The following is a 26,011-nucleotide window of genomic DNA, read 5'->3' on the forward strand; positions in this document are numbered from 1 at the left end:
GCCAACGCTTCCCAACTTACTTTTCTTTTAACCTAAAATATCAGAAAAACAGCACATATGCCCTTATGACTGGCCAATCCGGGGCATGGCCCTCCTGTGGCTCCTGCCACAAGCTTAGCGGCTTTGCAACAGGACAGTGTTAGCTCACGGTTCTGCAGGCAGACGTCTGGTGTAGGTCTCACCGGGCTAAAACCGAGATGTCAGCAGCGTCTGTGCCCTTGCCCAGGCTCCAGGGGAGAAGCCACCTCCTTGGTGTTTCCAGCTTCCAAGCTGGCCGGCATGCCTGGGCTGCGGCCCCTTCCTTCCTCTAGCTGGAAAACCAGCGAGGTTGGTCTCCGCACGGCACTCCCTGCCCTGATTGCAGCCAGCAAGCGTTCTCCACGTTTAAGGGCTCGTGTGGTTGGATTGGGCGCACCTGGATAGTCTATTCTACTCTCCCGTTCTCAAGATCCTTCACCTTCATCGCACCTGTGAAGTCTCCTTTGCCATGGAAGCGAACGTATTCACAGATGGCAGGGATTAGGGCGTAGGCATCTTGAGGGCCCCTATTCTGCCTACTACAGTCATTCTCGATGGGAAGGGAGGGGTGGTCCGAAAGTGTGCAGAGTGATTGCACCTGAGGACCTGGGTCCGTATGTCCTGGAATCCCAGCACGACCCGCACGTACTCGTGCCCTCATTCTGACTTTCGATACTAAGAATGTATCGTTTGAGTGTTTACTCAACACCCGTTGTAAGTCACGTTGTCCTAAGTGCCCTTGTGAAGTCACCTTCATGTAAGTCTCCTAAGTCTAAAGCAGAAACAGGATCAGAGAGGTTAAGTGAATGATTCAAGGTCACACAGCTAACAGGTGTGTCATGTAAGTGGGTTTGGGGACCCAGGTTTGGTTTTGTAACGCCAGTTCTGACGCTGCTTCTGTTAAAGCTCAGCAAAGTCATAGACTGGGGTTGACCTCTCACCTCCGGAGCTGCTGAGGTTACACTGAGGTCACCGTGGGCATCTTCTGACTCTTCTGCGGGATTCCCGGGTGTGACTGCCTAGTACATGGGATGGAGAGCCTGAGCTGGCCAGCCTGCAGGCCCTCCCAGGCGGCCACTTTCTCTTTTGCATGTGGGGCTGATGTCTGGAGACCTGGGCTTGACCTTTCACTCTCTGTGCCCTTTACTCAACCTTGGACAAGTTCCACGGCCTCTGTGCCTCAGGTTCACATCCCCGAGGAACCACTTACCGATGTGAGGTCCTGAACAACCCGCTGCACGTCCTGAACCCTCAGTTTCCCCAAGTGTCACCTGGCGGAAGCAATGGCACCCATATCCCGGGAACGCCGGGAAGCAGGCGTGGAAAGTGCCCAGCCCACAGCCCGCATGCGGTGCAGACCAGCAGCCCCGCCGATGGCTGTGAGACTCTCTCGCGGGACAGCCGTGGGCTCTAAGGAGGCGACAGATGAAAGTTCATCAACTGATGGGCTCTTCCAAGGACTTACTTTGAAAATCATTTATTTTAAAAGAGGCTAGCAATCCAGGACTACACACTTTTCTGTGAAAAAGAGCAATTTCAAGCACTCAGGGTATGAGAAGTGAATGGGACGCCCCTGGGGCCCACCTCCCTGCACGCCCTCCTGGAAAGGCGACTGCTGTCACGTTTTGATGCCTCTGTCCAGGTGTTCTCCCAGATGAAAGGTCGTTCCTGCTGCAGGAGAGGTGTCCCCAGTGTCAACTCAGACGCCCTAAGGCTGGACTGGCAGGCGGGGGCGCCAGGAGATTGGGACCTGCCCGGCACTGAGCTGGGGCTGGGCTCGGCCGTGTGAGGCCAGGAGGGGGCGCCCGGGGTCCATGTGGACAGCTGTGTGGCCGGCCAGCCTCCCGCACAGAAACCACGCTGGCCACCAGCTCATTTAGTGAGACCAGGCCAGGGATGGAACAAGGCCGCTTCAGGGGACAGCCGGGCACTACAGACCCAGCCAAAGCTCATGACAGTGCAGTTGGCTCTAGGCGAGAACACGGGGTGAGAGGTTTCCCCGAGGGGCCCCAGAGCCCCTCAGCACACAGGGTCGTCCTCCAGCCGCTGAAGAGCATCTTCTTAACGTCCGGTCTCGGGTCGAGGTCTTAGAAGGTCACCGACAGGCCGCATGTGGTTGAACGGGCTTCTTGCACGGCGTGTCCTACCGTGGCTGAGGCCGGTCTGGAGGCCACAGGGCTGCGCACTGGCACACGGAGCTTTCTCCCTGCAGAGCGGCTTCTCAGCGAGGCCAGCGGGTGAAGGACGGCAGGTGGATCCCGTAGGCCGGAGAGGATGCTCCCTGGGTCCGGACGCGCCACAGCGGCTGTGCAAACGGTAGCGGGACAAAGCTTTGCAGAGGACAGTTGCAGATTCGCTAACCACCTGTGTCCGCAGTCGGGGGCCCCGTAGCCCCTGCGAGAAGGCTGGCATTTGTGCCGAGAGTGGAAGGGAGGTGACGGAGCCGCCAGCGTCTGTGGCGAGGACAGCAGGACTTCCTGCCTGGCTTCGTGGTCCTCTACCGTGCCGGACGCTGCGCTGAGCATATCCGCTCACCGGCCGCCTGCCTAGGACTTTCTGCTCCTCACTTGGCGCCCCCCACGCAGCGGAGCCAACTGCCCCCTGGCTTTTCCTGGCCCCCAGGGTGCACGCCCTACCTCGGGGCCTCCGCCCTGGGTCATCACCTCTTCCACAGCTGTCCAGGTGCCTGCTCCCGCTTCCCCGGACGTCCCCGTCCTCTGGAGGGAAACCCTTCCAGTCAGCACTAAGCTGAGTGCTGGTGACGCTTCGAGATGGGTTGACTCCCCGTCCCTGACGCGCTTCACCCCCTCCTCCTGTGCGCTTTCTCCCAGGACATTGTCATCGTCCCACATACTTTGGTTCTAGTATTTACTCTTTATCTGTCTTGCCCGAGCAGAAATGTGAGCCCCACAAACACAGCTCTCACTGTTTTGCCGATGAATCCAAAATGCCTAACACAGAGCCTCCACGTGCTTGGGGGTCAAGAAGTACGTTTTTACTTGATACAACAGAGAGACTGCTTCATATCACGACATTTGCCGCGTGGAAGATCCGGGCGATAAAAATGTGTGTACAGTATATTCTCATTTATAGAGAAAACCATAAGCATTAAAATATTACAAGCGTGTGACCCAAAATATTGATGGTGCTTATTGCTGGGTAGTAAGATTACAAAAGATTTCTACTGTATTTTTGGAATGTTTAGGGTTTTTTTTTTAATTTTAATTTTTTTTTATTATATTATGTTAGTCACCATACAGTACATCCCGGTTTCCGATGTAAAGTTCGATGATTCATTAGTTGCGTATAACACCCAGTGCACCATGCAATATGTGCCCTCCTTACTACCCATCACCAGTCTATTTATTTGACAGAGATAGAGACATCCAGCGAGAGAGGGAACACAGCAGGGGAGTGGGAGAGGAAGAAGCAGGCTCCCAGCAGAGGAGCTCGATGTGGGGCTCGATCCCATAACGCCGGGATCACGCCCTGAGCCGAAGGCAGACGCTTAACCGTTGTGCCACCCAGGCTCCCCGGAATGTTTAGGGTTTTTAAAGAGGGTTATTGGTTTAGCTCAGAAGAACCACATGTCACCTCCACTCACAAGTCACTCTCCATAACTAGTGATCCCACCCCAAACCCCTGCACTGGCCTAGAAAGTGTGATCCTTCCATGTGTCCAGCAGGCGAAGACCTGGAAACACGTGAACACTATAAATCATGAACGCCTGACGACAGCAAGAACCGTCTTTATTTTCCCACACGGCATGCGAGTTTTCTCCAAGCCGTTGTTTTGTAATCCACGTTCTTCCTTCTAACTTGTGATGCCACCTCTGTCCTACCGAGGACATGTCTGGACTCGTCCTTGGTCCCGTCAGCGTCTGTCTCTGCTTCTGGATGAGCTCCGCGCCTGCTGTCGCGGTGACTCCGTGACGTGTCCCCGTGTCTGATGGGACTCTCTCTGTCTTTGCTCTTTGTCAAAACTCTCAGCTCCTTGTATTTGTTCCTTCATAAAAACTTCAAAATCAGTGTTGCAAGTTTCCTAAATAATCCCACTGGGATTTAATTGAAGTTTCATTACATTTATAAATTAATTTGGGGGAAATTGTCATCTTTGGAGTATTAGGTCATTCCATACACGGATACGATGTTCAGCTTTTCTCCTTTATCTTTAATAGCGTCCGAAAATTTTATTTATTGAGGTCTTGTTCTGTTTTCACTAGATTTTTTCCTACATAGATCACAGATTTTGCTGTAGCTGTTAGTATTTTATTTTCTGTATTTTATCGACTTGTTTATTGTGAGTGTATAGGAATATAAGTGATTTTTATATGTCAATGTTATATTTGGAAACGCTGAAATGTCTGTGCTGTCGAAAGAGTTTTGATTCTTTTGGGCTTTTCTAGGTAAGTAACCCAATTATCTACAAATAATGGTGATTTAGACTCTTCCCTTTTGGTCCTTATACCTGAGGTTATTTTTATGTTCTTTCCGTTGTTACTTTTCTCGTCCTGATTTTTGGCCAGACGTCCAGGACTGTCGGGACCAAGTATCGGTGATGTAGGCAGCCTTCTCTCATTCGTGGTATTAATAAGACAGTGACTAAAGTTCCTCCGTATGCGCTGACGGGAGAATATACACCGTTTTCTCTGAAAGAGTTTACAGAGATTGGAATGATCTATTCCTTGAAATGGAGCTTTTGACAAAACAAATGAATGAAACTATCTGGGCCAGTGTTTGTGGGAAGACTTGTAAACCAGTTTCTAATTGTTTTAGTAGTTATACAATGACGAAGCCTTCCTTTTTCTGTTAGTTTCTACTTCACTTCTATATTTTTGAGGTATTGAATACAGTGACGTGTACAGCTCTCAGGTGCACGATTCAGTGAATTCTACAGACACACGCTCACGTACTCACGCCTTGTCAAGAACTAGAACATTGCCATCACCCTAGGAAGTTCTCTGTGCCCTTTCTCACCCAATCCTGATCCTTCCTCAGAGCCAACCGCTGTTCTGATTTCTTTCCCTATAGATTACTTTGCCTAATCAGGAAGTTCACATAAAGGGAATCAAGAGAACGTACTCTTTTGTGTGGAATAATGGTTTTCAGATTAATCTACGCCGTTGCGTGTACTAATAGATCCTTCACTCTCATTTTTCCAAATACTGTATTGTATGAGTGTATTGTTTCCAGATTTGGGCTACCATTCGTAAAGCTATGAACCTTCCCAAGCAAGCTAAACGAGTTTCTCGTATGTTCGTGTTTTCACCTATTCCAGGGGAATATGCAGAGGAGGTCATAGGGTAGGTAAATATTTAACTTTGTGGGCAACTTCCGTATCGTATGAGAGGTAAAATACTATAGCTCCTCGTTTGGTGCTGTCAGTCATTAATAGGCATACGTTGAGTGGTTTTATAATAATACCTTACAAGAATTTTATTTTCTTGATAACCAATGCTGTTAAGTACTTTTTTCATGTGTTTATTGGCCATTTTAATCTTTCTTTATGACTAGTTTGATTTGATTAAGACTTCGGTGCGTTTTTATTTGGATTATTTGTCATGTTATTATTGATTTGCAGAAACTTTTTATATATACTGGGTCAAAGTCCATTGTCAGATATGGGTATTCACAAATGTTTCCATGAAACTGTCAGGTTCCCTGGCCTCTGCAGACGGGTTAAGGTCTTGTTCTCTGTGAGCTGGACCAAAATAGAACTGAAGCTGCTTGGGGCAGGGTGTTTGGTGAGAAAGTCTGCACAAACTGCTCTCATTTCTTATCCTCATCAGTGGGTCCTTCCCTCAGGAACCACTCAGAAATTCTGTGTCCACTCTGAGTGTTTCTGGGGGCTGCTGCTGTCTGATTTTCTGGTGTCCAGGCTGGGGGGGAATGGAAGGCTGGAGTCCTTCAGTTGCTGGTCAAGCTGATGACACTCTGTTACTGATGTCCCAGCTTTCCCAGCACCCTGCATCAATTCTGTATTACTTTATTAATTTTTTGAGTCCCTACTTGGTTCTTGAATTATATCACTAAGTCAGACAAACAACAGAAAACAACAATAAAGTCGAACCCAAACTAACCAAAGCCCCTGGTTCTCAGGGGGCCTCTGTTGAAGAGACAGGCGGTGAACAGTAGATGTGATGGGGGATTACAGACTACGTCAGAAGGTGTTAGGGGCTACGGGATAATTGTGGAGTTGTGCAGGACAATCGCGAATATGTTTATGTCTGTGTGGAGGGGAGACGTACGTGGTAATATTGAAAGGGGAAGCCAGCAAAGGTCCCACTGAGGAGGACGTCTGAGCAAAGCTGGAGAGGAGGAGCAAGACTGAACCATGCGAACATCTGAGGGAACCCCAGTGAAGAGGCGCTGAGGTCCAAGTGCCCCTCACGTGCTGGGAAAACAGCGAAGAAGCTGGTGCAGCTGGAATGCAGCCACCAAGGGGGGAGAACACTAGAGAAGGAGGCACAGAGGCCACAGCGCTTGTAGGACCCTGTAGGGACCTGAGCTTTTGCTGTGTGTGAGATAGGGGCACTGCCCTGGCCTTACCCCTTGTCTCTTGCGGTCTGCTGCCTCCAGGCCTGCCATGCCGACGCCAGTGCCTCAGCAACGTGTGGGAGAGAAGGGACACCAGCAGAAGGTGCTTCGCAGAGCCTGACCCTCCTGGAGGCCGCTGGGTCTCCCTCGTGCAGGATGCCTGCCCCCAAGGTGGTTGGGTCTGTCTGCCCACTCAAGTTTTCTCCCTGTTCCTCTCTGATTCTAGGGTGCACCAACCTCCCCTTACTTCTGTGGTTCGGTGCAAAGAAAGGAGCCTACAGCCGGCTTGGCATCTTGTCCAGAGTTTCTGAGCATGCGTTTATTATCACGGTAAACAGAAAAAATAATAATACTCAACAGCACACATTACACAAATCATTCACTATAAAATCAAGGTACTCTTAGCCACAGCGTTCCTCCAGAAAACCTATGAGAAATAATTTGTATGAGCAAAAAAGACAATGTGCATCACACTGAGTCTCTCTCAGCAGTCACAGCGAGGCTCTGCGAACTTACACCTGCATCGTGTAACCGGGAACCCAGGTGTTCTGTAGGGAAGCTCCCTGGGGGGCAAGACCCATCATGCTAATATTCAGGGATCAGCTCCTAACCTCACCAAGTTAGCTAGAAGAAGACTGAGAAGTTTTAACCCACTGCTCCCACCAGGACCCCTAGCCAAAGCTCAATAAGTCCCCTCCGTTATCATTACTTTTTTTAAAAAGCTGCTCATTTTTATTTTTTCTCTTTATTTTTTTAAAGTAAGCTCTGTGCCCCATGTGGGGCTTGAACTCACAGCCCTAAGATCAAGAGTCGTGTGTTCCACCAACTGAGCCAGCCAGGTGCCCCAAGGCTTGACCTCAAGGCTTAGTTTGAAATCAAAAGAGGAGAGGAGGGTCAAAACCTGCCCCTTCCCCTATGTGATGCATATGCCATGGGAAGCACATCCTGTCTTCCCGCATACTTGCATCGTGAATTTGCCCAACCTAGAGACAGAACATCTGAGAACGCGGTTATTACGAGAAGTATAATCACTTCAAACAGCATAGGATAGTGACAAAAAGCTTTTCCCTATGTAAACCTAAGGATGAACTATGACCTCAGCCCTCACTTAGAGCTAAAGCTTGGAAGTCTGAGAGACAGCGCACTGTCATTAACGCAGACTGTCCAGATGGAGGTGAGACAGGACGGCACTCCTTTTTTTTTTAAATATTTTTTTATTATATTATGTTAGTCACTGTACAGTACAGTACATCCCTGGTTTCTGATGTGCAGTTTGATGACGGCAGTCCTACGGCTGCGTCTCAGGATTGCCACGAGATGAAAACAAAACACTGAAGTAGCCGGGTCCTCAGAAACCCCCCCCAGAGCTCTTTAGAAGAATTTTTTCTTTTTATTCTTTCTGGTAGTCAATCATCATTTATTTCTGCAATTGAACCAGCTGTTGGTTTTCAGGAGAGTCAAAATTTGCTTCGTTTTAGGATCAAATTTGTACTGCCTTTTTCCATGAAAGAAATAGAAAAATCCTAGAAATAAAGTGAAAGATAATGATCATATTAGACAAATAGACAGTGATTTTACATGTGAATTCTTGAAAAAAAATACACATTTTCACACATGCGATTTGCTTTCACGTCTAAGGAACAGCCCACGTGTTATTTCTATGGCAGAAAAACGAAGAAACTGGACGGGCTTTACCTCCCTCTTGGAAGACAGCATCAACTTGTTTGCCAATTCCAGGAAACCCGTGAGCTATCTCTTTGGGAAAACCTGTATCCATAGACCGTGTGTTTTCATCATACCTGGTAAAAAAAATAATTGTTAGAAAAATCAGAATATGAGTAATATAATAACAATCAGTAGCACTCAGTATTAAGCCTTAACTCACTGTTTTGAGTGGTTTGAGTGCACGGATTCATTTAACCTTCAGTGTCAGTCTGAGAGGTGGGGCTACCTTTATTTGCATGTTGTAGGAAACCAACAATTGTTTTGTTTTTTTTTTAAAGATTTTATTTATTTATTCGGCAGAGATAGAGACAGCCAGCGAGAGAGGGAATACAAGCAGGGGGAGTGGGAGAGGAAGAAGCAGGCTCCCAGCAGAAGAGCCCGATGTGGGGCTCGATCCCATAACGCCGGGATCACGCCCTGAGCCGAAGGCAGACGCTTAAGCGCTGTGCCACCCAGGCGCCCCTCCAACAACTGTTTTAAACAGTTGAGCGGGCACATCACCAACATGAAAATAATGGGAGTGTTTAACTGGAAAGGGTCCCAGTTCAACAGGGTTATGGGAGACTGGAACCCACGAGACCATTCCTAGAGTGGCATCAACTCTAAAAATCTGATTCAAATTTTATCTCGGACTCCACTGTCTACCCTATCAAGGAGAAATACTGTGGGAAAGAAGGTTCCTTTAATCTCTGTTTTAAATTCCATCCTACAAGTCCCTTGCCTTCCAAGGACAGACATGGTGTGATGATACCAGGTAGGGACACGGACGGCTAGTCTGGCTGCGTCTGTTCATCATGGGAGGAGGGAGGTTCAGCACAGTTTGAGAATAATTTTATAGATTTTATTTATTTATTTGAGAGAGAGAGTACAAGCAGGGGCAGGGAGAAGCAGGCTCTCCGCTGAGCAGGGAGCCCGACGCAGGGCTCAATCCCAGGACCCTGGGATCCTGACCTGAGCTGAAGGCAGACGCTTCACCAACTGAGCCCCACAGATGCCCCAAGAATAATTTTAAAAGGCAACCCCCCTTCCACTGAGTGACCTGACTCTGACTTCCAAGGGTCTGTCGTTACCTCCAATACTCATTGGCAACAAAGAAGTACGTCTTCCCAGTTTCATCCTCGTGAACAGCGGCATTGATGGTCTTCACACTCTGCGGGAAGCCCAAGGAGTGGTAGATGTCCTTGGGGTAGCCTCGCACCATCTGATCCCCATTGAAGGCCCAGTATTTACTACCTGTCAACCAAAAAATGGACCATGAAAACTTTGCCTGGGACTCTGGAGGACAGTCAGCAGGCTTCCCTCCAGACTTGCGCTCACGAGAGGCTCATGGAGAGTTTTTTTTTTTTTTAAAGATTTTATTTATTTATGTGACAGAGAGAGAGACAGCCAGCGAGAGAGGGAACACAGCAGGGGAGTGGGAGAGGAAGAAGCAGGCTCCCAGCAGAGGAGCCTGATGTGGGACTCGATCCCGGAACGCCGGGATCACGCCCTGAGTCGAAGGCAGACGCTTAACGACTGCGCTACCCAGGCGCCCCCGCATGGAGAGTTTTATTTCCCAGTGAGGTGCCCCTGAGATGGGCATCTCTCCGGTGTGGGGTGGACCCCTTCCCCAGCAGTGCAGGGCGTGTGTGGGACCACGCGTGGTCGGGCAGCCGGGCCACACTCTCTCCTGTGGCTTTAGCGTGTCTCCCCGGATGGCACCTCTCAGCTCTTGGCTGGGCTGGGTCCTGACAGAGAATAGTGTATGTGCTCACTGAGTTCTTCCAGAATGTGAATTTGTCCTTCCGTGTCGCGGGGTATCTGCAGAACCATGTGCCAGCACCCCGCAGAACGGCGGTGTGAGACTTCCCATGTGCACAAATCCTCCTGATTTCCACCGCGTGAGCGTCAGATCTGCTTCAAGCTTCTTCACTTAAACGGCCCCCTTAAGTTTCAGCCAAAGAACCTGATGAGAGCGTCACTCGTAGAAACATTGACCAAAAAACCCCAGAAGCTTTACCTTTAAAAAAGAAGACTTCATCTCTGTCAACAACGCTGTAAGCCGCGTCCACCCCTCTGGACAGCGATTCCCAGAAGTCAGCAATGACATCGAGATCCACTGTTTTGTGGGAGGGACTTGTGCGCAGGAAGAACCTGGTTTAAAAGAAAGGGCGCGATCCAGCATTTCTTCTCCCCGGACACGAGTCTCACGCGCACAGAGGGGCCGCGTCCGACCCGCCAGGCCCTTCCCTGCAGGAGGACTCATCTCCCAGAAACCGTCCTTGGACGCAGACAGGAGATGGAGGCTAACGGAGCTGTTAGAGGCCGCTCCGACCGACGGGGTAACGACGGCTCACACTTCCACATGGGCTGACGGAGTGTCTCCAAGACCACAGACACCAAATGCAAGCGCACGGCAAGCCACCAGCCTTGGGAAGGACCAGAGGCCATTCGCGCGGGGCGGGGTCCTCCTTGTCAGCCCTTCAGCAGGCGCTGTCCATGCATGCATCCCACCGCCAAAGTCGCCTGCAGCTTCGGCGCTCAGGCCCGAGAAATACCTCCCAGCCCCTGAGCTCGCCGGCCTCAGGAGCATGCCCCCCTCCTTCCTGGGCTCCAGGCTACACCACCCTAGGCGCGGTGTAGACCTCTGATCTGAGCAGCCGCGTTCAGAAGAACCTATTCTAACTCACTGACGTGTTTCTCACCCTAGACATGAGACGTGGAAGGAATTAGAAGACCATTTCTTGCTGCATTTCTGACAAGCCTGTGGTCTTCAACAAGGGGAATTCTGTCTGTCTGCCCAACGCCCCATGTTTGTATGTGTGTTACTAGTAGAGTGGGGGCTTTACAATGCCTTTCACTCCATGAAGTTTCAGGTGACTGAATGACTTATCTGTGATAAAAAGTTTTTTATTCTTTTTTTTTTAAAGTAATTTCTACACCCAATGTGGGGCTTGAACTCGTGACCCTGAGATTGGGAGTCACATGCTCTCCCAGCTGAGCCAGCCAGGCACCCCTTAGCTGTGATAAAAATTTTTGAAGAGTAAACCATTTCATGTAAATGCAGTATTATTAAAATTACATATTAAAAGTATATTACTAAAGAAACATATAGAACATTCAACAAAATATCAGAACCCCTTAAAAACATAAGTCAGGGTTCATGGTAATTTCTTTTTTTTTTTACCTTTTTTTTTAAAAAAGATTTTATTTATTTATTTGACGCAGAGAGAGAGAGAACACAAGCAGGGGGAGCAGCAGAGGGAGAGGGAGGGGCAGTCTCCCCGCTGAGCAGGGAGCCCGACATGGGGCTTGATCCCAGGACCCTGAGATCATGACCTGAGCTGAAGGCATATGCTTCACCAACTGAGCCAACCAGGTGCCCCTGTTTTTACCTGTTTTTAAAGAAGAATAATTCTCCACGAATTGTGGTTACAGCATCAAATGTTAACTTGCTGTCACAGGCTCGTGGTACTTGCGGTTCTCCTGGCTGGATGGGATTTTTGGAAGGTCCTAAAACATAAATAAATGTTCTGAACTGTTGGCGTATTATGTTAACACAAAAGCACTTAGAATGAAGGCTCTTTCTTAAAGGATGTCACTAATAGCTGTTTATTTGAACTCCACATACAGACCTCCGATCGCTGGTCCAAGGTGCTTTTCTTTGTGCTCACCATAGAGGGCCTGGATGGCACTGATGTCCCTCTGAGACAGCAGGACGTCCCTGTAGCTATTGTAGCTGGGGAACATCAAGGAACCAATGTCGTTATCATGCCCGAGTCCAAGGGAATGGCCCACCTCATGGGCTGCGACGTAGTACAAGTTGAAATCTAAAAAACAGCAACAAAACGTGTTTGCAGTTCCTGGAAGGCATTTCCTAGCATCCCGAGAAGGAAATGGAAGTCTCCAAACCACAACAGCATTACTGTTGGCTTTGTGCAAATTTGGTGTGTTTTTGGTGGTGTCTTTCTACGTGGGGTGTCTGTGTGTGTGCGTATAATCAAAGAAAGGAGAGGGCTTTAATAATTTGAGGTAGGCTAAAGTCCGAATTTCTGAGATTGGGCTAGTATAATTCTTGGATGAAGTCAGCCAACACAGAAAATCCCATTGATCAATAAATATCAAAAAATAAGGTAGAAATTGTTATACTCTAGAGGAATAATAGTATTCTATTAACATTTATTATGTTTTCCTGCCCATAAATACTATATTGTGCCCGGTTTGAAAATTTAGATAATGTAGGAAAGTACCAAGAAAAATTTCCCAAAATCACTTTACCAAAATAACCATTTAAAAATTTTGGTATAGGATTGTATATACGACAATGTGGTTTAAACATCCCATTTTCTGAGTAACATATTTTGTTGGTAAAAATTACTTGCAGAAATAATATTCCCTTACATTTTTAAATAAAAGGACACAATAGAGTTACCATTACCTTTCCAGGAAATTATAATTTTAATCAAAGCTTATGTTTATTAAAGTACTTAAGGCTAATCACAAACTTGGCTCACTTTACTGAAGGCATTCTCTTAGATACAAACGTTGACCCATGAAAGGGAAAAATAGGAAAAATTGGTGGACTCACTTCTGAAATCACTGGTCCATCTTTTTTCTTCATCGAAATGAACATCTCCTCCAATGCCTCTTCCTGGTAGGAATGCATGAGCGAGAGTGTTTGCAGGTCTGCCGAAGGGGTAGCTGTCCCCGTGATCTGTGAGGAACAGCGAGGCAAAGGCAAATAAATTCCCGTTTCTATCCAGCTTCCCCTCTCCCGGAGGGGAGGACAGTGACAAGGAGCCCAAAGGCATTCTTCATCTATGACGCTTCCCTTCTTTGGCCTGTAACACCAACGGCCCGTTAGGAACACTCCTTCCTCAGCACAGGGGAGCAGGTCTGGGATCGGGGGGAGGTGACGTTCAGTAGGGTTTCAGGTGACAAGAAGAGCTTACCTCCCCAGACAAAGGATATCATGATGTCTGCTTGACCCTCAAAGATCTTGGTGAAGGTCAGGGGCGAGACGTTACTCCAGAGTCGAAAGGCTTTCTCCATGGCACTGTCCACGTCTGCTCTTGGCAAATCTGGCGTGTAGTTTTCAATCCTTAAAATGGAATAAAACAGAGACGTAAGGACCCATTGCTTACAGCTCTGATGGGAAATAGTGCCCTCGCTCCGGTGCTCGGTCTGCTTACCTGTAGGTCAGGTGTGTGTGCTCCCATCGGGGGGTCCTATCAGTGAGGACGTACTGAGCCACGTCGGGCACCCCACATCGGGGCTGCTTCATCACATTCAGGGTGTCAGCATCTATCTTCCCGGTCACCTTCAGCCCAAAGAATTCCTGCATCTGCTTCAGCTTCTCAGTCACCAAGCTGCTGTTCGTCTGCCTTCCGGATTTGCTGGTTCCCATCTTCAGGTCGTAGAACTTCTGCAGGTAGTTCTGATAAAGAGAAAAACACAAGACACGGGATGTGACATCTTTCTTATCCCCCTGAGAATCTTCAGGATGTCACTGCCGTGACAGCGGATTCTTTTGTCTTGAAGATTTAGTGCAAAGAGGAAAAAACCTGTCTGCAAATGCAGTGGCTCCACAGGCTTGCTGTTGGTGTGGTGGTGAACTCTAGCTCTCCTGGGAGGTCAGTGTGAAGGTCGTCAGGGCTCGCTCTCTCTGGGTCCCTCTATCTCTGTCTTCTAAAGGGAAGTCTATGGGGGGGGTAAGTAGGTTTTGTTTTGGTTATGTTCTAGTTACCCTAGAATGAATCCCACACTTGCTTGAGCTTTTACCCTTGACTTTGGGAAAATGAGAATGTAACGCTGGTGCGTTGGCGGCGTGTGAAAGCCGGCATCTACCTGCACCGTCCGCACGTCCTGGTCCTGTGCTCCCGGGGTGGCTGCCGGGAAGCCGAGGGACCCCACGCCGCAGAGCAGCAGCAGCGGCACAAGAAGGCTGGGCATGCTGGCCTTCGTTGTCCTTCTCTGCCCACGGCGTCCAGTGCCTCCCTACCCCTGCCGCAGGTTTCGGGTGCGGGCTCTGCTTTATGTAGGGTCCCGGCAACCCCAGAAATACAAAGGCTATCTGATTCACCTCCGACAAGAGGAGTCACACCCCCTTTTGTGCAATGTGTGGTCTCAACTTTCAAAAATTGTGACATAAAGTAGATAATCTTTAATCTTTTCTTGTCTTTCCAACCTTACGATTGTGATGAAACAGGACATCCACAGAGAGACACACCTCATCCCACACAGTTGTGTTCTCGTATTCGTTCTGTGCTACCTTCGGGAAGACCCTTGCTGTCTACACTCTCATGTACAACCTACAGGGCAGTCCATGGGTTTCGCTGCTTGATTCCGCCGGTCCTGCCCTGCTCCCGGGTGAGGGAAGACTGGCTGTCAGACTGTCTTCTGCTCCTTCCCTTCTACCTTCCACGACTGGCTCTACGGAACGCTGGCTTCTCCATTTGCAAAGCATTTCTTCCTTCTTTTTCTTTCTTTCTTTCTTTCTTTCTTTCTTTCTTTCTTTCTTTCTTTCTTTCTTTCTTTCTTTCTCTTTCTTTCTTTCAGATTTTATTTATTTATTTGAAAGAGAGTGAGGGGGTGGGGAACAGAGGGAGAGGGACAAGAAGACTGCACTCTGGGTGCGGAGCCCAACACAGGGCTCGATCCCAGGATCCTGAGATCATGACCTGAGCTGAAACCAAAAGTCGGCTGCTTAACTGACCGAGCCCCCTACATGCCCCTCCTCCTGCTTTTTTAACCTTCTTGATAGAATTTGTTTTTATAGCAATCATGTACTGTCTAAGTCACAGATCAGCTTGAAGTGACGTTGTTGATGAGAAAGCGGCCTGGTCCGCAGGACAGTGGTTATAATTCATCACTCAGTTTCAATCCTGCTTTGTCGTGTTCCCGGGACACGGAGGGATCGCTGTGCGGAGGTCCCAGGTAGGGTCGTGTCCGAAAGTCCCGCGGCTGAGGCTACTCCGGGCCGACTGAACACATTTAATGCGTGGGACTGGACCATTATTTATTCTTCCACATCCCGTTTCTCCGTTCCACGGAGCTTTCACAGTGTCTCTATGCCTCAGCCACTAGGTGAGCAAAGGAGAAACGGGTCAGTCAATGTTTGTGCCGTAAGACATTGGTACAAAGTGCCACAGTTGCAGAGAAGATGGAGACACTCGTCTCCCTGGAGGCCCCAGACGCCCTCTGCGTCCTGACCTCCGTTAACCTTCATTCCCCCTCCTGGCTGTTTGCCAGATCTCCGTACCCCACTTTGATCTTGTTTTTCTTCTTTTATGTTGCAATCCCTTCAAGCACGTAACCTCCTTCTAAACACAGATATCCACGGACACATGATTCGTTCTCTCTGCTCACACAAACGTCTTCGGGGCCTCCACGGGTCTAGACTGATGGCTTCTCCCTTCTCATAGACTGCCTTCCCCAACACCACGAACTCGACGGCCAACGTAGACGGGACATTCATGGTGGGTTCCGCTCCTTCGTCTTTGGCGGGTGTCTTTCTTCTTTCCTTCTGAGGCACTTTGATTTCACTGTGTTCCCTGGGCTTTATAAATCTCTGCTCTCCAAGCAGTGACCCTGACATTCCCTTGAGCCCTGTCAATTTCAAGCTCCGCACGGGCCAGTCCTGGAGGGAACCTGGCTAAGTCAATGTAGAGGAAAACTAAAGTAACTAGACCCTTGTTATCTCTTGGTGTCTCATCACCCTGGTCTGCGCTCGGCAAGAATCCCGCCAAGTTGGTACAAACTGGGACCAAAATCTCCCCTGAACCTTGCTTCCTGTAGCATTTTCCATCCACCGACCCCCGCCCTGCTCCTTGGCGACACACGGCCACCGTCCACGCTGCATTCAGAAGTGAGCCTCGTGCCAGACCTGGTCCCTTCCCTCTGCTGCCACAGCTCCAGTAACACAGATCTTAGCGCTTGAGCCACCGTCCAGCTCTGGTTTTCCTGAACGGAGGAGTGGTGCCAGGCAGTGGCGCCCAGGTCCCCAGAGTGGGCTCCCATGCAAGCCCCGCGGTTCCACGGGAAGTGCTGATGACGTCGGGCTGCGCGCCCCTGTAACTCCGCTCTGTTGCTGGGAGAGGGTCCCTCCCCGCTCAGCGGCACCGTGGCTCCAAGGACAGAGACCCACTGGACTGTGACTCCCACCGAGTCTCCCTCACTCTCTCGTCTCAGCGTGAACCCCGGGCCTCCTTCCTCCCTCTGTGGTCTCGCGCCGCCCGGGACTGCTCCTGCACGCTCCCCTGAGACCAGAAGGCTCTGCACCCCTCCGGGGCCGCCACTCGAGGACGCGGAGGCCAGACCTGGAGTCACACTTCCCCTTCACGCTACTGCTCCCTCTTCCCTTCATCACACCTTTTTTTTTTTTGCCAGGAGAGTTTATAGTCACCGCTGCCACCGCCGGGCTGCCGCTTAGGGCAGGATCCGTGAGGGCTGAGCGAAGGCAGGAACACACGAAAGTGACGGTTGTTTCAGGTTCAGTCTGCAGAAAGACTTGACTGCCTGATTAGATTCGGTTTATTTTACTCTCTTTGGGGTGAATAATTACTTCAAACATCCTAGAGAGAGCAGGAGTGGGTGTTGAGGGCATGTTTCCCGGGCAACGCCCGTACGGACTGGTAGGCCCCGCCAAGGTTGTTTCCTTTCAGCTCGGACCCCACACTTGGTTGGTTTGCATGCCGGGAACGTCTCCTCTCCGGTGGGAGTCGTGACATGACCAGGAAGATGTTCCGCGTTCCGGCACATCGGTCGCAGAGAGGGCGGCCCTGGTCGAGCCAACCTGCTCTCAAGCGCAGCTCTTCCCGCGGGAGCCTGAACCTCCATGTTGCCGTGCGGGCAGTGGGGACCAGCGAGAACCTGGCTCCCTCCCCCCGACCCCCTGCACGGCTCCCTCGCCCCTCCACCCCCCCACACTGGGTTTGCGATGTGTGAGGCTGCTCAGGACAGATCTTAGTCATGCTGCAATCCAGACGATGACTTGCCTGCTTGTGTGTCTCTGAAGTGTGTTTATCTCCTGACTTTACACCCTTTTTCTGTGAATCGGGTTCAGATTATGAAACCGATTAAGTTCTGTTTTGCTGAATTTGCCTCTGCTTTGGACGAAGAGGAATTTTCACATGATGCAAAACCTACATGAGTCTTAGGCATTGTATTTTTATTTTTCTAGGTTACTCATGCCTCAGTCCTCGTTTATTATAAAGCCAACTAGTTTGACCTGTTGCTTTTCTTCAATTAATCCACAGTTGGTCAGCTCTTTTCTTCAATTAGTCAACCTGTGGAACCGTGGGGTGTGCATGGGAGCCCACTCTGGGGACCCAAGTGCCACTGCCTGGCACCACTCCTTCTCCAATTAGTCAACTATAAACTCTTCTTGAGAGAAAAAAAAAAAGGTGTGATGAAGGGAACAAAGAGCAGTAGCGTGAAGGGGAAGTGTGATCCCAGAAAGTTTCTGTTAGGATGAAAGGGGACAGGAATGAGACAGGGAAGAAAGAGAAGAAAGTCCACTAAAAAGAGATTGATTGATTTTTCTTCAATTAGTTGACTTTAGGAGGAAAAGAACAAAATTTAGCATCTGTAAGGCTTCACCCCTTTTATAAAATGAGTTTAGATTTTGCAACAATCCTATGGAGCATTGGATAGATGAGGAAACTAGCTTCTCACAGGAATTAGGGGGCGTGCCTGAGATTTTGCCCAGACACCATGTAGTGGTGGAGGGTCTGGGACTCAGGTCTCTGGGTCCCAAAACAGGCAACCAAGCTCTAAGAACGAATCAGGGAACAGTGCAGACATCTTGGCTTTTGAGTGAATTGTGGAGGAAAGATAGATGGATGGATAGATAGATTATTAAATATGGTTTTATCAGCTTACGTACCTACCAGTGGGGCTTGGCTGGTCGATCTCCCCGTGGAGACTGGTTCCTTTGCTGGAGAATAGGCATAATAAGAATAATAGTATCTCCCAGAAGTGTTTTTTGGGAGAATGAAGTGGAACCAGGTGTGCTTGTCACATTGAAATCCATGGCTCAGTGAGAGCTGATTCCTTCTAGAATTGAAAGAGCTCTGCTAGAAAATAACTTAATGAAACACTCTCACATGACGGAAGGGAGAACAGATCTGGAAATGCTAAGTTGTTTTCTTGAAAGAAAACAGCTGGGAAGTGATTGAGGGGCGGGTGAGATCATTCAAAGTAGATTTCAACTTCTTAAAGGAAATGGGACTCTTAAATTGTTTCTGCGACAAGACAAAACAAAAAATATTTTTAGCCGAATCCACATTCTAAACTATACTTTGAATCATGTCCTCTATAATTCAGGAGCCTTGCCCAAGAAAGAGCCATGTGGTCAGGTGTTCCTGCTGGTGCTCATGACTACCGTGAGCCGAATACAGTTCTGAGCGTAATTGCTACCCTGGCACGTTCGTGAGAGAGATAAACTGCCCCAAGTCATGTATCTTGCATAATCAAACTTGTGGTTTCACCAATGACAGTGCTACACCACCTCTTTAATCTCGTTAGGAAAGCTTACCAATACATTTACAAATCAGCTTCAGATATAACCGATCTATCACTTATCAAGTCCATGTTCCAGGGAGGACTCTTCCCCAAATAGCTGTGTTTCCTGCTGACTTCGCGGGGACCAAGTTTGTACGAATCCTTAAGTATCAATGTGGCAGATTAGCAAAAGCATTGCTGCCCCCCTCACCACCCCCAGCCTTGGAGAGATCAGGGCCATGTCCCCAGCCCCAGTCATCGTCTGGGTACAATCAGAGCCTGAGCGAGACAGGGGAGCTGTAAGTAGTCAACCCACCGAAACATGACGGATTGTCCATTTAAGCCCTTAGGTTTTAGAGAGTTTTTTGTCATGTAGCAATAAATAACAGAAAATCTCCCTTGATTACATCTTTCAGAGGCCCGGTCATTCCTTCCCCTGCACACGTGCTAAAATAACGTGTGTCTCCAGGGTTCCTGAAGAGACTCGACAGGTACATGGAAGAGGGGACTTCCTAGCTGAGGACCTTCTCTTCCAACTTACATTTTGCTTATCAAAAAATGCATTTGATGCTGTGATTGAATGATTATTGAATGAATGAATGTGACAAATGAGACGTGAAAAACATAAGGTCAGGGGCGACGTGACCTTCATGGAGACTTTTAACCCAGTTGTTTCACATATTGAACCAAATGTCATGCTCTTCGTTGTAAGTTGACAAGTGGAATGCTTCAAAAGGTTATCTCCAAAACGTACATCAAAGGGGCCTGTTCTTTTCTTGAGTCTAAGTAGACATCTTCGGAGTCCCCGAGCATGGCCTCTAACGCCTCTGTGCCACAGCTCGTGCTGTTCCCTGCCCCGCGGACGCCCTCCCTCTCCTGACCATGGCCGACAACTCCCACTCTCTCCCCCAAGGCCCAGCGTCCTTTCCTCCCCAGGATTACCGACCCATTTCTGCTTCACTCAGCAATCATTTATTGACCACCCGCTTCATGCCCATCATTGTGCCCTGTCCCCACTCGTACACCACACGTCATGCGGCTCCAGGTGTCGCTCCTGCCGGCCCACGTGCCGGTCACTGTCCTATCGTGAAGTCAGCACAGGATACGAGAACGAGTCGACACATCAGCAGCATGACAAGCAACGTGGGTCTGGAGGATCAAGGGATGTAAAAATCGGGCCTTTTAAAGCCTTTTCATTTCATTTTCCTAGTAATTCCTTTCATTCTGTTTGACAAAAATAGTGGTCTCTAATCTGTTGAAAATTTAAGAAACGGGTTCCTCACTGCAGGTGCTGTGAGAAGCCCTGCTTCAGGACATGAGGTCTAAACACTTCCCCGAGCTCTCCTTTCTCTCTTCCTGGGCCTCCTCAGTTCTTGCTGTTGGGTTTTCCACATAGGTGTTTGCTCCTCTCGGTGGCCTCCAGGGCCTTTTCAGTACTGGATATTGGGACAGAGCCCTGAGGTGACCCCACAGCATCGTGAGCTCTGCCTTCATGCACAGCACTTGGTACCAAATCAGCCAGACCGCTCACTTCCCCATGTCCGTCTGGAGCACACGAAGTCTGGGAGAGCAGAGCCGTGGCCGTAATGCTCGGCGCCCTGTGTCCCGTGTCCCGAGCCCCGTGCCTCGGCTACCGCAGACCTCACTGTGGGATGAGTGCGTTCCTCGGGGAGTGTGGGAGCAGAGAGGGCAGAACTGCCCCCAGCCCCCAGGAGCGCGCCCGCGCAGGGCCCTCTGAGCCCACGAGGAGAGCAGCCAGCTTGCTTCTATGTGGACCGGCTTGCCGCGCTTGTCCCCGGGGTTTGAGGCAAAAAAGCCTCCTGCCAGGTTTCGTGTCTCACGCCAGCGTTGGGATGAAACTGCTCTCAGGCTGCTCTCCCTCTCCGATCCCCAGGTTACTTCGTAGGTCACTTTTGACTGTTCTCCTGCACGATGTCACCTCTGCCCTCCACCAGTTCAGACTTCTCCTCTTTGGTCGGCTCAGGACTGGATCATCTCTGTGTGTTTCAAACATGGCTCACACGTTCTTGGCCACACCTGTTCTTACCACCTCCATGCCTCCTCTTCTCTTTTCTCTGTCCCTCCCTCTGTCTCTCTCTCCCTGTCCCCTCTTCTCTATCACACTGTCTCTCATCTCTCTCCTTCCTCTCTCCCTGTTTTGCTCTGAGTTTCCTATTTCTCCCCACAGGTGTATTTGACACATGCACTCTAATAATTGTCAATAGCAAGAGAGGAACATTTATAAGTCAAACACACCATACTTGTTATCATCCATAATTTCTTTAATGACTCCGAGGGCTGTGCGATAGTGCCACCTGGTGCCCGATAACAAGGCCAGTAAAATGCAGGGAGAGAAAGACAAGGATGCCCCAAACCACATAAGGGCTTCACTGACCAGTTTTCCCTACTTCAAAAACTTGCCTTAAAGCTCACGCTGGACACAGTCATAAGTCTATCCATGTCAAGGGTGTCGTTGACAAATGGTGAGCTCCCAAAGGGGTCAAACGGTTCTGCCTCCAGACCTTCAGCAGAACTGGGTTTTGACCCGAATTATCTGGATACTTGTTACCTGCCTGTGACTCCACCTAACATCGCTCACTGTGTTGGATACGCGTTGCTGATTTTAAAATTACCACAAACTTAGGGGTTAATACATTACTTATTTTAGTTTATTATTTTAGTTTCCGTGGTACAAGAGGCTGGCTATGGCTTAGCTGGGCTCTTGCAGACAGTCCCAAGGCATTGGCTGGGCTGCATTCTCATCTGGAGACAGTGGGGGGCGGGGGGAGGCAGGGAATCTACTTGCAAACTTACTCAGGCTGTATTCAGTTCCATTCTTTCCCGTCTCATTCCCACCATGCTATGGTGATTTACTGACCAGTTCCAGCCTGTTTGCGACCTCAGCAGTCGTCTGTCCCCAAAGTCAGAATCACTCGATGCTCCCCTCTAGGCGAAGGCGTCCTTCTTCCGGTTCCCTGAACCAGAGCTGAGCAGAGGCCGCAGTCCCGATGCAGCCGCTGCACCCCCACTGGGAACCCTCATCCACCGACCCCAGGGCTGGACTGGTCCTGTTGCGGGGTCCAAACCTATCTCCCTGCCTGCACTTCCCAGTACTGCAGCGTTCCTCCCACCCACGGGGCTCTCCCCTGCCCCATCCTCACACCTCCTCTGCTTAACTACATCATGGCTGACCTCAGCTTTATGCCTCTTTGAATGTGTGTTTTGCCCCATGGGCTGAACGTCCTCATCAGCACTCATATCTGGAACAGTTTCTTGCTCTAAGAAAGTAGTTGTGCTTAAACGGATTCCAAGACGTACCAAATCCTTGTCAGGAGTTACTTTTGTGTGGGAGGCCATCATGGACCAGGTGGACGATGATCCCGGCTTTGGGGGATGCCTGGTCTTCTGCAGGTCAAGAAGGTGAGAGGGCTGCGAGGTGGGGAACGTGTGGACTGTCCCCTGTGCCACACTGCAGCTCAAGCCCTTACTTTGCTCTCTCTACACACACGGCACAGGCAGAGTTCAGAGGACATGACAAATGAGAGAATGTGCCTGTGAGCCAAATAACAAGTCAAAGCTGGTGGAGATTTCAAGATGAAGATGTAAGAAGAAGGTGGTGCTGTTATCTGAACCTGGGACGGTGGAAGAAGGAATGGAAAGTCCAGGAATGCCACGTATGTTAAGGGGATGGTAGAATTGCAAGAGTCAGATTTCTCCTATCTTCAAGAACCTAGAGGAGTCCACTCAATATTGCTGAGCCTGACATCTCTAAACACCCACAAACTGCCACGAGCCCAGCACTTTTCTGCCAGCTCTGAGGGTAAGCAGAATCTGTTTTTGTCTTGGTGCCAATGGTCCTGAGTTATTTGGATATGCTGAGGTCTGCAGAATCAGGAACACCTGTGAGGTCGTGCAGCTATCTCCGAGAACCACAATCTCAGTGAACTTTTGTGCCTGTAAAAGCAATGACATTAACTAGCACATAATGGGGACAAAGTTAAACTAGACTGGGTTGACCTACGTACGGTCTATTGATCCAGCCTCAGGAAGAGGTGTTTGAAACCACAGAGTTCTGGAGGAGAATCTTGGTGACTGCTCTCCAGTTGCTGGTCCTGGGAAAGTCCATCCTTCTGAGTCTAGGTTTCTGCAGTAGATAGACATTACTACTTACTACAGTTCCAATGAACACTCCCTGGACTGCACGTAGAAGGCACCTTGTATAGGGCCTATAGTTTGAAATTCCACGTTTTCCTTACCCCTCAACCAAATGAAGGCATTCATTAGCCTGGAGACGTAAGAGAAAACATTTTCGGGAGCAAATTTCTTTGCCAACATCTCCCCGAGATACTGCACACTTTGCACTTTCTCACCTCCCATTGCTCGAGGTAGAAGATGCTGATGTTGCTGTCTCTACGTCCGTTCTGTCCTCCCTGGCTCGCTGGCGGCAGGATGAGGAGGTTGGGATTAGGCCCCTCCCACCTTCGCGGGTCTAAGCCGGTCGTGGGGGTTCTCTCTCCTTCCCACGGCCGCTGACTCAGTGTGGTGCGCGAACAGAGGCAGCTCGACCAGAGAAGAGTGGAGCCATATGTGGTGGACAGAGATGACGTATTGAAGAAAGGTAAAGGCTACAGCTTCCAGGCCCCCAGGAGAACATCCAGCCTGAACGCTAAAACCATCATTCTGAGTGCAGAGCCGAAACAGCAGACAGGAAACTCTTGGAAACTGCCCTAAGACATTTCCTGTTAGTCAGTGAGCCACCTAACCAATCAATCTACACCCAAGTCATCCTGGCATGCTGTGGTCAGATTTCTGCCACCGTGTCGGGGCCTGCGCTGCCCCTGTCGGGATGGCCCTGGACAGAGCTCGCGTGCTCTGATCAATGAGTTGCTTTTCCAGCCCTGCTTCCTCTAACCTCACCTTTCGGCTCTAGAGCTTTTCAGCAGAGCCACTTGCACCTGTGAAATGACATATATAAAACGATGTTCATTACATTATTGTTTTGAAAATCAAAATATTGGTTACCCTTTGAGGGTAAACCAAGGCTTCACGGACGTGCTCACATATGCACAGAATAGATGGACAGATTCACAGGAATTAGTGGCACTGCTTAGCTCTGGGAAAGACGGCTGGGGAGGTAGGAGGAGAAACCCTTTTCAGTAAATAAATAATGTTTTCTTCTTTTGGACTTTGGGCTGTTTGTATGTACTTCCGACTCAAAAAATCTCATGTAAAATACTTGAAGGAAAATTTAAAATGTTACATATTTTTGCACAAAAAAATCCTTTGTGGTTATGATTTGTGCTTGTGATGACTAAATATTTCTGACCCCGCTCAAGCTCATGACAGGACCGCATTTGTGTGTCTTTGGCATTAGACGAGGCAAAGCACATTTCCTTTGGCCAATAACCTGTAGACAGAGGGATATTTGTTCCATCCCCACGGAGTTTTAGGAGGCAGTGAGAAATGTAGCAGTAACCCTTTCCCTCTATACAGTGAAGGACGCAGCTCCAAGGGGTGGCTATTCCATCTGCCAGGTCTTGAAGTGGGACAACCTGGAGTAGAGATCCCACCAGGACGCCATGATGGGCTTTTAGTTTTATCCAGAGAGACTTGGGAGCTGCTTGTTCGTGCAGTGCAGCCTGGCCCAGCCTGAGGGACACTCGTGGCAGAGAATTCAGTCCCTCTCCATTCTTTTCTCCCTGCAGCCTCTCCGCGCACCCCCACCTAGTCCCACGACTACACAGACGTTCCCCTGTCTCCTGCAGCTTCACCTCCTGTAGGCTGGGCTCTATGATCCTTCATCTAATAGCCCATTGATGTCTTCACTTGGTTACCTCACAGGAATTGCTAAATTTGGAAAATGAGGTGGTTCTTCCTCACTGTAAACCATCTCCCACTTTCCTGCTTCTCTCCCAGGCCTCCCGCAATAACCGTAGAGCCATGGCTACTGCAGCTGCTCACGCCAGGAGCCCAGTGGTTCTGAACACCTTCCTTGCCCTCCGAACGAGCCCGCTGCTGAATCTGAATGCTGTTAAGATACATCTCAAGTCCATCGTGTGCCCCAATCTCCCGTCATCTATAAGCATCCTTTAACCTGTCCTCCAACTTCCAACACCACTTCCTTCCAATTCTCTCCGGCTAGAATGCTCATTCAACCTACATACTGGCTTGTGTCGCTTTTCTGCTTGGAAACTCCTTCAACAAATGCATAATGCACTTGAAATAAGACACAGCTCTTTAACACATTGGACAAGATTGGATTTTTGTTACCTAACAACTTCGCACTCCACATCCGCCCTCCAACACACAATTCAGGCACCACCTTCTTTCAGTCCCTGGAACATGCCAAGATTTTTCCACCTCTGAGCCTTGACATTATTTTGTATTTTCTCTTCCTAGAATAGTGTCTCTCCTCCCACCTATCTGGCCTGGCTAACTGAATTTAGATACTTTCCCCCTTCATTATTGTCCCAGAGAGATATTTTCAAACAACTAGACTTTAGCTGGTAGTTACCTCCCACCCCAGCTTCATTCTCCCTTATCATTGTGTCATTTCTCTCATAACAATCATCTATTGATTTGTGTTTGTGTTGGACTTCTTACTTGCACCAGACAGAGCTCAGAGAGCTTGGGGCCAGTGCATTCTCCTCGCTGTCCTACTCCTTGTACTGAAGATACTGTCGGCCTTTTAGGTGAATTGGTAGAAGAAGGAGCAAGTCTCTGTAGGGTACCTGGTATGTTGGGAAGCATACAACTCAGTGATGGTAAGCCTCATGCAGTTGGCATGTCCCCAGGAGCTGCCACCTACAAAATGGGAACCAGAGAATATTTTATTGGAAGAGTGAGGAGGACATGAGAAATTTGGTCTCCAGGACAGTCAGAGGGCACTACTGCAATAACATTTGGGTTAGAAAAAAACGGTGGCTGGCTTTCAAACTAGTTTTCTTTCACCTGTAAATGATAACACGCACTAAGTGATTTGCTAGCTCCTTAAGCTCCAATATTCTAGACTTCTATTTCCCAACTTTGTCCAGACCCAGTCCTACAGGACTACTATTGATTAAGCTCTTTCGTCCTTAGGTGTGTAAGGAATGCTTAGATATCTGGAAGTGAAAACAAACATCCTGTGGGTAGAGAGAATAGAGAAGGGGAGAGGGTCCTTGACAGCCATATGCGCCATCCGTGGAGCGTGTGTTCCTGCTACACGTACTAGCAGAACATCTGCCAAGTGCCATGTCCACACTGTGGTC

The 26,011-nt window shown here is 49.2% G+C and overlaps 1 protein-coding gene across 1 annotated transcript; it reads right to left on the reverse strand.

Moving 5' to 3' along the window:
• Positions 1–7,748: 7,748 nt before the first annotated feature.
• Positions 7,749–14,210, reverse strand: LOC130544561 (interstitial collagenase-like). The gene is made up of 10 exons (XM_057316805.1): positions 14,106–14,210; positions 13,451–13,695; positions 13,211–13,359; positions 12,847–12,972; positions 11,933–12,088; positions 11,654–11,771; positions 10,279–10,412; positions 9,350–9,512; positions 8,250–8,353; positions 7,749–8,077 (listed from the first exon to the last, which is right to left on the reverse strand). Exons 1-10 carry the CDS (start codon positions 14,208–14,210, stop codon positions 7,968–7,970), a joined length of 1,410 nt encoding a protein of 469 aa, XP_057172788.1. The 3' UTR covers positions 7,749–7,967.
• Between the last annotated feature and the right edge of the window lie 11,801 nt (positions 14,211–26,011).

Source organism: Ursus arctos, unplaced genomic scaffold (assembly GCF_023065955.2).
Source record: "Ursus arctos isolate Adak ecotype North America unplaced genomic scaffold, UrsArc2.0 scaffold_22, whole genome shotgun sequence".
NCBI classification, from domain to species: Eukaryota; Metazoa; Chordata; class Mammalia; order Carnivora; family Ursidae; genus Ursus; species Ursus arctos.

Bases quoted from the DNA above. Each gene is read 5' to 3' on its own strand.
- LOC130544561 (XM_057316805.1), bottom strand. From the start codon at position 14,210: ATGCCCAGCCTTCTTGTGCCGCTGCTGCTGCTCTGCGGCGTGGGGTCC. The intron at 13,360-13,450 runs GTAAGCAGACCG...TTCCATTTTAAG, and splicing joins CACACACACCTGACCTACAG to GATTGAAAACTACACGCCAG. The intron at 11,772-11,932 runs GTGAGCACAAAG...TTTATGTTTTAG, and splicing joins TGCCATCCAGGCCCTCTATG to GACCTTCCAAAAATCCCATC.